This window comes from Mobula hypostoma, chromosome 18, assembly GCF_963921235.1.
Source record: "Mobula hypostoma chromosome 18, sMobHyp1.1, whole genome shotgun sequence".
In the NCBI taxonomy this organism is placed as follows: Eukaryota; Metazoa; Chordata; class Chondrichthyes; order Myliobatiformes; family Myliobatidae; genus Mobula; species Mobula hypostoma.
In genome coordinates, this window is record NC_086114.1 from 63,322,029 (window position 1) to 63,336,104 (window position 14,076).

The 14,076-nt window shown below is 40.6% G+C and overlaps 1 protein-coding gene across 9 annotated transcripts in view; it reads right to left on the reverse strand.

Moving 5' to 3' along the window:
• ppip5k1a (diphosphoinositol pentakisphosphate kinase 1a) overlaps positions 1-14,076 on the reverse strand; it is a 248,735-nt gene that overhangs the window by 150,785 nt on the left and 83,874 nt on the right. For all 9 annotated transcript variants that reach the window (XM_063071002.1, XM_063071008.1, XM_063071006.1 and 6 more), the window contains exons 12-15: positions 6,540-6,615; positions 5,282-5,391; positions 4,214-4,299; positions 3,580-3,705 (exon numbers count right to left, since the gene is read on the reverse strand). In XM_063071002.1, coding sequence (XP_062927072.1) covers positions 3,580-3,705; positions 4,214-4,299; positions 5,282-5,391; positions 6,540-6,615 — 398 coding nt within the window. The remainder of the gene's footprint in view (positions 1-3,579; positions 3,706-4,213; positions 4,300-5,281; positions 5,392-6,539; positions 6,616-14,076) is intronic.

A 14,076-nucleotide genomic window follows, 5' to 3' on the forward strand; every position in this document is an offset into this window, starting at 1 on the left:
TCCAGTGAAATGTGATGGCTTTTATACATGAAGGTTATGAGGGTTAGGCTAGAGCACAGCATTTATTTGGAAAGTGAAACTTTTTTTCAAAAGATCAGAAAAGTGCTTTAGCAGGTTCTTTAGCATCAGATGCTTTTCTCTTTGTAGATGCTGACAGGCTAGCCATGTAGAGTTATTTTCAAAGTTCAACATAAATTTATTATCAAAGTACATATATATCACCATATACATTTTCTTGCGGGCAATCACAATAGAATCTTAATAGAATAGGAAGTTTTTGGCACATTGGTCTTCATAAATCAAATTGAGTAACAGGAGATGGGGTGTTACGTTGAAGTTGTGTAAGACACTGGTGAGGCCTAACTTGGAGTATTGTGTGCAATTTTGGTCACCTACCTACAGGAAAGATGTAAACACAAAATAATCTGCAGATGTAAATAAGGTTGAGAGAATACAGAGAAAATCTACAAGGATGTTGCTGGGTTTGGATGTTGAGTTATAAAGAAAGATTGAATAGGTTAGGACTCTATTCTTTGGAATGTAGAAGATTGAGACGACATTTGATAGAGATATAAAAATTATGAAGGGCAAATGCAAATAGGCTTCTTCCTCTGAGGATAGGTGGGAATACCACCAGAGGTCATGGGTTAAGGATGAAAGATGAAAAGTTTAAGGGAAACATGAGAGGAAGCTTCTTCATTCAGAGGATCATAAGAGTGTGGAATGAGCTGCCAGCGCAAGTGATGCATGCAAGCTCGATTTCAATGTTTACTACAAGTCTGGATAGATACATAGATGGTAAGGGTATGGACAGCTATAGTCCTATGACCCAGTGCAGGTCAATGGAAGTAGGCAGTTTAAATGGTTTGGCACAGACTAGATGGGTTAAAGGGCCTGTTTCTGTACTGTACTTCTCTATGACTATGACTCTAATCAATGCGAGACCACATCTAACATGACAGACAACAAATGTGCAATGATGAGAAAACAAACTGTGCAAATACAAAAGAGAAAAAAATAATAATAAATAAATAAGCAATAAATACTGAGAACACGAGATGAAGAATCCTTGAAAGTGAGTCCATAAGTTGTAGGAACAGTTCAGTGATGGTGCAAGTGAAGTTGAGTGAAATTATCTCCACTGGTTCAAGAGCCTGATTGTTAAAGGGCAATAACTGTTCCTGAACCTGGTGGTGTGAGTCCCAAGGCTCCTGTACCTTCTTGCTGAAGGCAGAACTCAGAAGAGAGCATGGCCTGGATGGCTGGGGTCCTTGATGATAGATGCTGCTTTCCTGTGACAGCAATCTGCATAGACGTGCTCAATGGTGAGGATGGCTTTACCTACGATGGACTGGGCCATATCCACTACTTTTTGTAGGCATTTCCATACAAGGGCACTGCTGTTTACAGGAAATACCCATGCCTCAGGGACCCAAAATCCATCAAATTTCCCTCAGTGTTAATAGGAAGAGAGGGGAGAGGGTTGACACCCCCCACCACCACCACACAGGCACAGCTGACAAGAACAACTTCTGCATGGTTCACTGCTGATGATTATCATGCTAGTCCATTTGATGTAAAGATATTCATGGAAAATTTATTCTGTATCAAAACATGTACACAGACAGCAACAGAACAGTCTACAGCTCAGATTATCAATACCAACAGATCTCTGCGGCGCTCTGACTGAAGTTCCACTTATCAGCAAGCCAAGTACTGTTATCCACAACATTAAAATAGGATTGATCAGCAGTATTGGACAACTGTAATGCCTGCAGTTCAAATGGCATTTTATCTTCAGAACTGCAGTTAGGAACCCCTTCCGTGGGGGAAGAGATTTCATTGTTAATCAACGAGAAGGCAGGAAGGACAAATTATTACGTAGCTCTGGGGCTGTGTACTGAAGCCATAAACATTGCCAAGAAGCTTCAGTTATAAAGGTAAACTTTATTACAAATTAGATTTATTGAGTTCAACTGCCAATGACAAAACAACCTTGCAGGGTATTCCATTACAAATGGCACAGAATCCAAACACATCTTTCATTTGGAGATGAATGCTCTGTAGTACAAATATTACGTTTCTGGCTGAGGTTTGTTTAGTTCATGGGCACATTTACATCACTGTCCTGATGTCCCTAGACCTTACAGTAAGAGTCACTAAAATTCTAGTTTTATTATCAGCAGGTTCTAATCAGCAGAAGACTTTTGGGCTAAATGGACATTGAATATTTAATATAGTGAATCACATATACAATGAATTTTGGTTAATTGGGACACATCCAAACCAGTACATGTTGGGCCAATTAAGTGGCTGCCCCAATCAGCCAAAGTTTCATGGAAATAGTTAAAAAGGTAAAAGGACAAACTACTATTTAATTGAGTAACAAATTATGTATTTAATGAAATTCAGAACAAATTAGAATGCTACCAATACTACTGTAGTACTATAAAACTGTATTAGTTCCTAATAGCTATTGATGAAAAAATTCATCCAGTGTATGCTGCAGTGTTCTTTTAATTGACTGTAAAGGAACAAAATCAGCACAGACACCTAATGCAGTTCATGGATTGCTTTCATACAAATGCTTTCAATCATTGCTTCCTCCAAATCTTCATTTTCATTATAACATTCAAGATGATTGTGGATACCTTCAATTTCTTCATAGTTCCTAACTTGTTGAAGTAGTGAAATTGTTTCATTTTTACTCCCAGCCATTTCTGGCATCTTCAAGCATGTCTGCTTGAAACCCCAGTGAATTGTCTGACTGCTTATTATCAGTGACACCAATAACTACTTTTTGAACACAAACACACACAAATGATAAAGGATCTGGTGCTTTCCTGGCATACATGACAAATAATCTCTTTTTGGGCTTCCAGCCGAGTACAGGTATCAATTATAACTGACATTTTGATGACAAACTCTACCACCTTCCTCAGGGATGATGACCAGACTGAAGAAGATGACAGAGTTTGTCATCAAAATGTCAGTTATAATTGATATCTGTACCCAGCTGGAAGCCAGAGAGGAGTTTATCAACACACAAGTGATGTATTTAAAAACTGTTTGCTCTAACTACAGCGTAGTGTTGAATGAATGACCACACAAGTGAGCATTGCGAATGACACTAATTAGAAACCGTTTGGCAACAGTCTCCTGTCCTAATTAAATGACAGTGTCTCAAAGAAATGAAGGCAATCCTGGCTATTTTCTTGCTTAGCTTTTGTTCTTCCAGAGTTGTTCTCATATAGGTGGCTGCCCCAATTATCTGATGGCCTTATTAACCGGAATCCACTGTATTTCAGTTTCCAAAACTCACAGTACAAAAGGTAGACAGCATTATTAACAGAAATATTACACTTAAATATCAGTCAGAATTAAAGGGGCAATATGGATTTTATGTTCTGAGCCTAGTTGGATTCAGAACTTGTCTGAAAATTGTTGGTTTGAGACACAGTGATATAGTGTCAACAAGGAGGGGAGAGGAAGGGAGAAAAATCTTCCCACTGCAGCAAGAAGTGAGCACTTTTGTTTCTAGTATTTTCGAAGGACACCACTGTACTAGAATGCACCTACCTTGTCCTCCAGGGTACATGCACCTAAACGCTCTTCCAAGCTCTTCAGCTTGTACTCTCCCTGCTGGAGTCAGCTCTCCTCCCCATTTCAGCACTAGAAGCAAGGATGGATCCTCCCTTCTTGAATCTGAAAAGTAACCACAGGCACCAAGTGGCAATTCAACCAAAACAGAAGTTTAGTACCATAGCATGCTATATCGCAGACAATGACAGATTATACAGCACAGAACTCTCAGCCCCAACCCTCCCCTAAAACTACACCAACTGCAAAAAAAAGTGTCTGCTGGCTGTATAATTATTTAGAATTCTCGTTCTAGATCATTATCTGGTGATTCATACAGTCAAGATGTCCAGGACTATCAATTATGTTGAAAGATGGCTTTGGACTACTTAGAATATCTTGCAAAGAGTTGAACTGTTAAGATACACTGATGGGTTCATGTTTTCAGGATGATTCAGTTGGTGAGTTAACTTATTTTGAACATACAAATGTTTAACTGGGGGAGGGGACAAATTCCTACAAGAAACAAAAGTATGCATTTGAGGTCTCTCCCCCAATCCAGTACAAAGAGGGTAGCACTGTGAGAGGTGTCATCTTTCAATAAACAGATCTGATTGCTTAGAACTATACATACCTTCTTCTTCACTGGACGTTTTGGGTTGTCCATGTGGCAAATAGGTCATTTGTACTTTCCTGTTTATACCAGAGAAATGGCCATACCTATAACAACAAAATCAAATTTTAAAAAAGGCACAGAGTGACAGAAGATCTGGACTACATAGGCCAGCTCCTGAAAGAGCAAGATAAAGTAGAGCAGTGGTAAATGAAGTAAAAATAATCACCAACTAAACAGGAGGGTGGCAGGTGGAGAGGAGCTAGCATCTTCTAGTGATCAGAGATCATCAGAAGCCTTGCTCAAGTCTAAATTTCCTAAAAGTAACTTCAGGATCTAAAGTCTAAATTTTTTAAAACACATTTACTGCCAAGAGACCCTGATAACATTGACAATACAAAATTGCCTCCAGCATCACAGGTAGATAGGGTCATAAAGAGAGCTTTTGGCCCACTGGCCTTCATAAATCAGAGCACTGAGTACAGGAGTTGGGATGTTATGTTGAAGTTGTACAAGATGCTGGTGAGGGCTAATTTGAAGTATTGTATGCAGTTCTGGTCACCTACCTACCGGGAAGATATCAATAAGACTAAGAGTACACAAAGCACTTACAAGGATGCTGCCTGGACTTGAGAACTGAGTTATAAGGAAAGGTTGAACAGGTTAGGACTTTATTCTCTGAAGTGTAGGATAATGAGGAAAGATTTGATAGATATATAAAAATTATGAGTGGTATATACAGGGTAAATGCAAGCAAACTTTTTCCACTGGAGTTGTGTAAAATTTGGTCATAGTTTAAGGGTGAAAGGTGAAATGTTTAAGAGAAACATGAGAGGAACATTCTTCACTCAGAGGATGGTGAGTGTGTGGAACGAGCAGCCAGTGGAAGTGAAAATGAGAGTTCAATTTCAACATTTAACGTAAGTTTGGATAAGCGCACAGATAGGGGTATGAAGGGCTATGATCGAGTTGCAGGTCGATGGGACTGGGAAGGATAATAATTCGGCATGTAGCAGATGGACTAAATGCCTGTGCTATGTCTCTATGGCATCGCTGTGCCCCCCCCACCCCCACCCCCACAGAACTTACATTTCCAGCACAGTCTTCAGCTGTTCCAGCTTGGATTTCTTCTCTTCAATTTCACAGTCATTATGCTGCCCCAGTTCACCCAACAGCTCACGACTAATGTCTAGAACTTCCTGCAAGAATCAAGAGTCAGGTATGACAATATGACAAACGCCATTGCAGGGCATCTCACGTTAACCACTGTACTGCTAAATTAGAATGCTCCAGGTTACAGAATCAGGTTTAATATCACTGGCATAAGTCATGAAATTTGCTGTTTTGTGGCTGCAGTGCATTGCAATACATAATTTTTTTAAACTATAAATTACAATTAAGTAAAAAATTAAATTAGTACAAAAGCAGGGGGAAAAAAAGCAGTGTTCATGGGTTCATTGTCCATTCAGAAACCCGATGGCAAAGGGAAAAAAGCTGTTCCTAAAATGTTGAGAATGTGTGTCTTCAGGCTGCTGTACCTTCTCCTTGACAGTGGCAATGAAATGAGGGCATGTCCTGGGTAAATGGAGGACCCTAATGATCAATACCACCTTTTTGAGTGCCACCAGTGTCATCTAAGCTCCACAGTTTATACCCTCTCTTCTCATTTCTTACCATGTTATGCACAATAGCAGGAGGTTATGGTTTCCATTACAGGCAACTTTATCAGTAGTTAGAAAGTTAACTCACTAATTTGCACAATGTAGCCAAATGTATTTGAGCAATAAATCATAGGCTAAATTAATTTCACAGGACAGGATAAAAAGGTGTTTGTAAACTAAGGTTTGAATTATGACAAGAAACACAGCATGCTCTTTCAATAAAGAGAAGTAGTCAGACTATAATGATGCAGGATAAAGGACTTAAGGGTTTGTACCAATTATCTAAGGACTTACTCAAAATCTTTCTGCTACTGCAAACACTACGTCAAAAAACTTTTGTATGTATGCTGGGAAAGGAGCAAGGAGTTGGCTGTTAAAACAGTGTTGTTCTGTATCCAAGCTGAATACGTGCTGTGATTCTACCACCTGCAGAATCCTGTATAGTATTTTCCATTTCAGTATTACTGGGACTAACATTCAGCTGACACAGCAATCAGGCACAGCAATCCCCAAGGCCCTGCAGTAGAAATAGGAAGCTCCTAGGAGGAGCTATTTTTTTTTTGCAGTAGGTCCCTGGAAGGTGTTTCTGAGGGTATTCAGCTTTCCAATGAAACCAAGGGGTGCTGCTTGCAGTGAGAATCCCACAAAGCAACATTTGAAAACTTTTGCTGAGAATTCTCTCATACCTGAAGCTGTTTTGGTTTCTTGAGTTTCAGCTTTCCTGTCTTATATCCATCATATTTCTCAAACAAGTCAAAGAATCTAGAATGTGAAAAAGAAAGTTAAATTAGAACCAAATATATTGGCTAAGTTTGGAGAATTTACCTTAACGGAAGGCATGAATTTTACAGACGACTTCACATTTTCCTCTACACTAGAAAGAAAGCCATATTTACAAAAGTTACAACAATTAAACCAGATAAAAGCTGTAACTGGAAGGCTGAATGTTGCCTTGAATCTGCCTCTTCCAAAAGGTCTAAATGACATTTGAACGGAAACAAGAATATACACCTTTAACTTTGACTACGAGAGTGTGCTTATTTAACGGTCCATAGATGCTGCCTGACCTGTTGAGTTCTTCCACCATTTTGTGTGTGTTGCTTCAGATGTTACAGTTATATCCAAGTCCTGTGTCCCTTCTTCCTACAGAGATTTTTCTTCAGATTAGTTACAGCTTTATTGTCATTGCTGAGGACAATGAGATTGCAGTGCTACTCCAATCAGTGCAAAACATCATACTGGCAACTTGATTAATAAAAAAGAATTTGAATTATTTAGAGTGACACTGAATTTACAACTGAACTAAAAACAAACAACTCTAAAGTGGGCAATGCTCAGTTGCACAACAGCCTTAGGGGAAAAGTTGATTTTCAGTCTGGGGGTCCATGCAGAGACATTTCTGCATCTCCTGCAGGATGGCAGGAGATTAAACAGATGACTACTGGGATGGGATGAGTCCATCACAATTTTGCAAGTTTGCCATAGACATGCAAGTTGTAGGTGGTTTCCATATCTGGTAGTTATGTCCCAGAGATGCTCTAAGTGCTCCTGATTACGCACTGAAGTGCTTTTTGGTCGACCTTGTTGCTGCTAGTGTACCATACCATCATGCAGTAGGTCAATATCCTCTCACTTACTTATCAATAAGGGTTTACCAGGGCTTTTGGGGCAGAATTATTTTCTTTACACTCCTAAGACAGTATAGGCACTGTTGACCCTTCCCTGCTAAGGTGGTGCTAGTGGTCCAAGACAGCTCCTCTGATGTTCACTCTTAAAAACGAGACAGCTCCTCTGCAGCTATCTCGTTTTTATTTGGATACATCTCCCTGCTGTGACAGATGCAATAATGGAGAAGCTTCATTAATTCATATGCTTTGGACTTGTCCATGTCTTGAAAAATATTGGAAGGAAGTTTTTCAAACTTTTTCTTTACTTTTCAAGTCAATTTTAAGCCTAATCCTCTGACGGCCCTATTTGGTATTGTTGCAGGACAAGATATCAAGTTGAAGACATCAGATTTACTATTGTGTAAATATACTCCTTATAGCTAGGAGGGCACTTTTGTTTAAATGGAAAGGTGTTTCTCCTCCTACGCATGCTCAATGGTTATGCGATGTTATGTCATGCTTAGATTTAGAGAAGATTCAACTCTCCTCCTGGCAGCTCATGGAGTAAGACATACTTGTCGCAGCTCCATCTTTTACAACTTACTTTCCACTGTTAGATTCGTTTACAGTTTGAAGATTTATTACTTTTGCTGAAGGATTTACGATTTAATTACAATGGCTGATACTCAATCTGGAATCGAATTAACAGGTGGCAAAACTCTTCCCGAAGTTGAACAAACAAAGAAATCAGAGGAAGTCTCTACTTCAGAAAGAATGCTCTCTTTAATAGAAGCTATTAATGTGAAGATCGGTACAGTGGACACCAAGATCGATAAACTGACGAATGCTAATGAAAAGCTAGATTTAGAGAAGATTCATTGTTCAATTTCTGAATCTCGTCAAGACTTTCAAACATTGTGGGGACCCTTTCTGAATTATTTTCAAAACTTTCAAAACCCTCAATTCGTTGTTTAACGAGGAAAAGATGGCAGCGCACCTGCATGTGCGCAGCCCTCCGGTGAAAAATGATATCATATCTGTTAAATAGTGGCCGTGGACAATTATGATTTGATGGAGAATGGACGTGAAAGCACAGAGGAACATCTGGAGAAATTTCTGAAATGCCCGTTCGCTGCTGTCGTTACTGTGTGGTCAAGAATCTTTCGGAGGGTAGGCCTCAAAATCCCCGGCCTTGCCTGCTTTTGGCGACCGAGAAGGAGGTCAAATCGTTTGGACAGAGATGGCGCTCAGTACTCGGTGTCAGAGAGCTGATCAGAGCTCAAAGTTTTGGGATGACTCAGAGTCGGATTGTGGTCGGCATGGCAGGGAGAGTTTTTCTTCCTTCTCCCGTCTGCGTGAGGTGTGGGACATTTGAGAAACTTTGAACTTTACTGTGCTCATGGACTTCTTCATCAAGTTATGGTATTGTTGCACTGTTGTAACTACATGTTATAATTATGTGGTTTTGTCAGTTTTTTTCAGTCTTGGTTTGTCCTGTGTTTTGTGATATCACACCAGAGGAAATAATGTATCATTTCTTAATGCATGCATTACTAAATGACAATAAAAGAGGACTACATGTCTTCATATTCATAATCATACTTAAATTTAGTTGTTGGCTATTATTAATTTTTATTATACAAGAAGGTATTTTACCTTTTTTCTCCTTAATAAACTGCTTCGGTCTTGGCAACGGTTAGATTTTTTTTGTAATAAATTAGTATATTTCAATATAATTTTGACTAACCTACATGAATACAGAGTAATGAGATTGTTATTATGAATAGATATAATGTAATTAGTTTTTTTACCTTTTTATATACTTTCTTGTACTCTGTTATCCTTTTATGTAGAAACTAATAAAAATATTGAAAGAGCAAAAAAAAAACAAAAAACCTGGAGTTCCTTTCCACTGCTTCACCATTTAGGAATAGTGGAGGTTGTTCATACCTTTTTGATTTCTTGAAATTGATAATCATTTCTATAAGATAATAAGACCATCTGTGTACATACATCTATTGATGCTTCTGGACACATCTCCAGTGATGTTCCTGGAATCATCGGGTGTTTCAGGTCTTTCAACATCATACAACCTCCTCCAGGTGACCCAGCCGGGGCTGATCAGACCCCAGCTTGTGTCCAGATGGCTAGCTACTTATGACTCCATGGCTCCCCTCTTTTGAGCCACAGCCATCTTGAGGCCCTCTCTGCCACATCGGTGGTACTGCAGATGGCTCTCCTCTTCCTCTCTCCCTCGATGCTCAAAATGCTGAAGGCTCTAACTCTAGAATGGACTACGAATACAATAATTGTTGTCATGGCTTTCAGGTTCCCATCAACCCTCCCTTCACCGTTGCCTCCAGAATTTGGTTAACATCTTCATCAAACTGCTTCCACAGTGAAGTCATGTTAGCTGCAGGCCATTTGATCCGCCTCCTGTTAGACTTCATGTTAGAGGGATTAATTTGCAACACTTGGAGGTTCCGGGCACTATGGGGTGACTCCGGGCCTGGCCCCTCCTTCGTCTCCACAGGTTGGACACCTGTGCGTTGTGCTGCTCCTGCTCCCGCCAAACACTTCATCCTTGATTGGTGGATCTTCAAGCCACGATCGTTCTTGCAGATTTTGCCACATGCACACTGCTTCCTCATCGTCGTTTGTTCATTGTCTGGGTCTGATGTCGTTGTGTCCATCCGACTGGGGTGTTCATTCTCCACCCCCCCTCTCGGGCATCCCTGGGGGTATCTTTTCCTTAGATTCTTTGTAGCTTTTGTGGGGGTCCTCCTCTCAGAAGACACAGATTGGGTTGCCAGCCTGTTCTGCCCTGGTTGCCGTCTCTCCGGGCTGTCACTGACTCTCCAGTCGTCACCACTCTTTTCACGGTTGTCACCCAGTCTTTCCTGGTTGTTTTGATTAACTCAGGGTGTAAGCTGTGTACATACATCTATTGATGCTTCTGGACACATCTTCAGTGATGTTCAAGATATAGGAGCAGAAGTAGGCCATTTGGCCCATTGGAGTCTGCTTTACCATTTCAACATGGCTGATCCATTTTCGCTCTCAGCCCCAATCTCCCTCCTTCTCCCAGTATCCCTTCATGCCCTGACTAATTAAGAATCTATCAACCTCTACCTTAAATATACCGAATGACTTGTCCTCCACCGCCATCTGTGGCAACAAATTCCACAGATTCACCACTGTCTGGCTAAAGAAATTCCTTCTCATCTCCTTTTCTTTGTTTTTTATGTTGAGTGAAAGGTTATGGTTATTGCACCATTGAGACAGTTTCTTCATTCCTCTCTATATGTCGTTTCATTGTTATTTATAATTAATCTGTGGAATTCATCACTGTGGTGTAATCTGAAGATCTCATGAAATTGGTGGCATAGGCAGGGGCACAGTCGTGAGCGTAAGTGTGAAAGCATGGAGTTCAATGTACACAACTGAATCACAGAATACATAAACACAAGATTCTGCAGATGCTGGAAGCTGATACTCTGCTTAATCCACTGGATGGAGCTATATCCAGCTTCAAAGTAAACCATCTGAGCAGATAGCAAACCGGTGAACAAAGAGCTAGAAGTTGGAGCAGGCTGATTTGCTTCAGCACTTAATACATGCCTCATCCAGACCTGTTCCCAATACCTACTCTCACCACCGCCCCCCAATACTCAACTCCCCTGTAGCTCATATTCAATGCAAAGATTGACAATGTTTCTGCCTCCACAGTTCTCTGGGGAGGAGAGTTTCACAGATTCATGACTCAGAGAACAAATTTCCTCCCATCTGTCTGAAATCAGCGTCTCTTATTTTGAAGCTTTGCCTCATTGTTCTAGGTACCCCACCTTACTGAGGAAATATTCCCTCAGAACTGCCAAGTTCTTGTTTCAATAAGATCACCTCTTATTGTTCTAAAGAGAATAGGCTCACCCTACTCAACGTCTCTTCATTCCTCAACCTCTTCATCCCAGGAATTACCCTACTGAAACTTCTCTGCACTGCCTCATAAGTTATCCTTCCTTAGATATGGAGTCCACACCTATATACATTGCTCCAAGTGCCCTATAATGCTGTATCCAAATTTTCCCACTGTTATACTCCAAGGTCTTGGTATAAATACTACCAGACTAGACATGCCCAGGCATCATCCCTGATTAAGATAGCAGAGCTTGTCATCGGCTGGAAGCCCAAGAAGAGTTTATTCGTCATATATGCCAGGAAAGTATTAGATCCTTTTTCACTTTACAATAAAGGTGAACATTTCTTTAGATTCTCTAATTCTCATGTGTACCCACATACTGACCCATTCCAATTCACATATAGGGACCCCCAGATCTTTTTACATCATGACATTTTGCAGTCATATGCTATTAAATTAATAACTTGCTTTTACATTTTTCCTTCCATTTGCCCATGGTATACGCCATTTGCCAACTTTCTGCCTGTTCACTAAATCTATTATATCCCTTTGCCATATGACAACTTGCTAACCCACCTATTTTGGTATCATTAGCAAATATGGCTATAATGCACTTGCGCGCAGTGTAACGTAATGGTTCACAACGCTTTACCGTGCTGGGGATTGCGTTTCCATTCACACCGCTGTAAGAAATTTGTATGTTCTCCCCATGACCACATGGATTTCCAGCATGTGCTCCTGTTTCCTCCCATGTTCCAAAGAACGTATGGGTTAGGGTTAGTAAGTTGTGGGTATACTATATCGGTGCAGAAGCATGATGACACTTATGAGCTGCCCCAGCACGTCCTTAGACCGTGTTAGTTGTTGACGCAAACGATGCATTTCACTGTATGTTTCAATGCACATAACAAATAAAGTTAATCTTCAATGTCTTTCATCCAAATTATTGCAGATTGTGGACACTCAAGGACTGAGCATAATCCCTGATGTATCCCACTAGTTATTGATAATTGTGGCCCTCTGTTGGTCAGAGACAAGCATAGATGTTGCATCCCAGCTTTCGACATAATACACAAACCAGGGAAGTACAATATGGAGAGCAAGCCTGAGGTTGGAGGAACAACACCTTATATTCCGTCTGGGTAGCCTCCAACCTGATGGTATGAACATTGATTTCTCTAACTTTCGTTAATGCCCCTCCTGCCCTTCTTACCCCATCCTTTATTTTTATTCCCCCCCCCTTTTTTCCTTCTCTCTCTGTCCCTCTCACAATCACTCCTTGCCTGCTCTCCATCTTCCTCTGGGCTCCCCTCCCCCTTTCTTTCTCCTTGGGCCTCCTGTCCCATGATCCTCCCCCTTCTCCAGCTCTGTATCCCTTTTGCCAATCAACTTTCCAGCTCTTAGCTTCTTCCCTCCCCCTCCAGTCTTCTCCTATCATTTCAGATCTCCCCCTCCCCCTCTCAAATCTCTTACTATCTCTTCTTTCAGTTAGTCCTGACGAAGGGTCTCGGCCCGAAACATCGACTGTACTTCTTCCTGTAGATGATGCCTGACCTGCTGCGTCCACCAGCATTTTGTGTGTGTTACTAAGTACAGGAGATGGGATGTTATGCTGAAGTTGTGCAAGACGTTGATGAGACCTAATTTGGAGTATAGTTTGCAGTTTTAGTCACCTACCTACAGAAAATAAGTAAATAAGGTTGAAAGAGTACAGAGGAATTTTACAAGGATGTTGCTGTATCTGGAGGACCTGACTTATAAGAAAAGATTGAATAGGTTAGGAATTTATTCCTTAGAACAAAGAAGATTGAGAGGAGATTTGAAAGAGATATACAAAATTATGAAGGTATAAATAAGGTAAATACAAGCAGACGTTTTCCACTGATGTTGGATGGGACTACAGAGGTCAAGGGTGAAAGGTGAAATGTTTAAGTGGAACTTGAGGGGAAACTTCTTCACTGAGAGCGTAGTGAGAGTGTGGAATGAGCTGCCAGCTTAAGTGGCACATGTGAGCTTGATTTTAACATTTAAGCAAAGTTTGGATAGGTACCTGGATAGTACAGGTATGGAGAGCTATGATTCCCAGTGGAGATCGATGGGACTGGGCAGTTTAAATGGATTTTGCACAGACTAGATGGGCAAAGGCGGTTTCTGTGCTATGCTTTTCTATGACTCTAGTTCTGAGAAGCTTTTTAAGTCCCAGCTGCTGAAAAACATCCCCTTAGCATGATGTTACCTCCACCAGACTTTACAGTAGAGATGGTGTTACCCGGCTGCTGCACAGTATTAGATTTAAGCCACATGTACATACCACTTAGTGCTGAGGCCAAATTCCACCTTAGTCTCATCCGACCACAAGACCTTCTTCCAAATGTTTACTGTATCTTCTAAGTAACACTTTGCAAAGTCTTTACAGGCAATGATATGTTTTTTTTTTAATAGAAAAACTGTACGTGTGTGTTAGAGTGAGTTTTTGGGTAGATGATTCACTTACACTTAAATGACTCTGGCCACCAGTCTTCTGTTCTTTGACAAAGTACTGTGGATTGAGTTCATAACAATGCATTTCCTAAAAGTTGGAAACCCAGTTCAATTGTAACAATGCTGTTCCTAAAAGCTGTGAATACCAGAATACTAGCCCAGACCCTGCTGGTGCCTCCAGGATGGAAGTGTGAAGCTTACAGGTAGTTTCGAAGA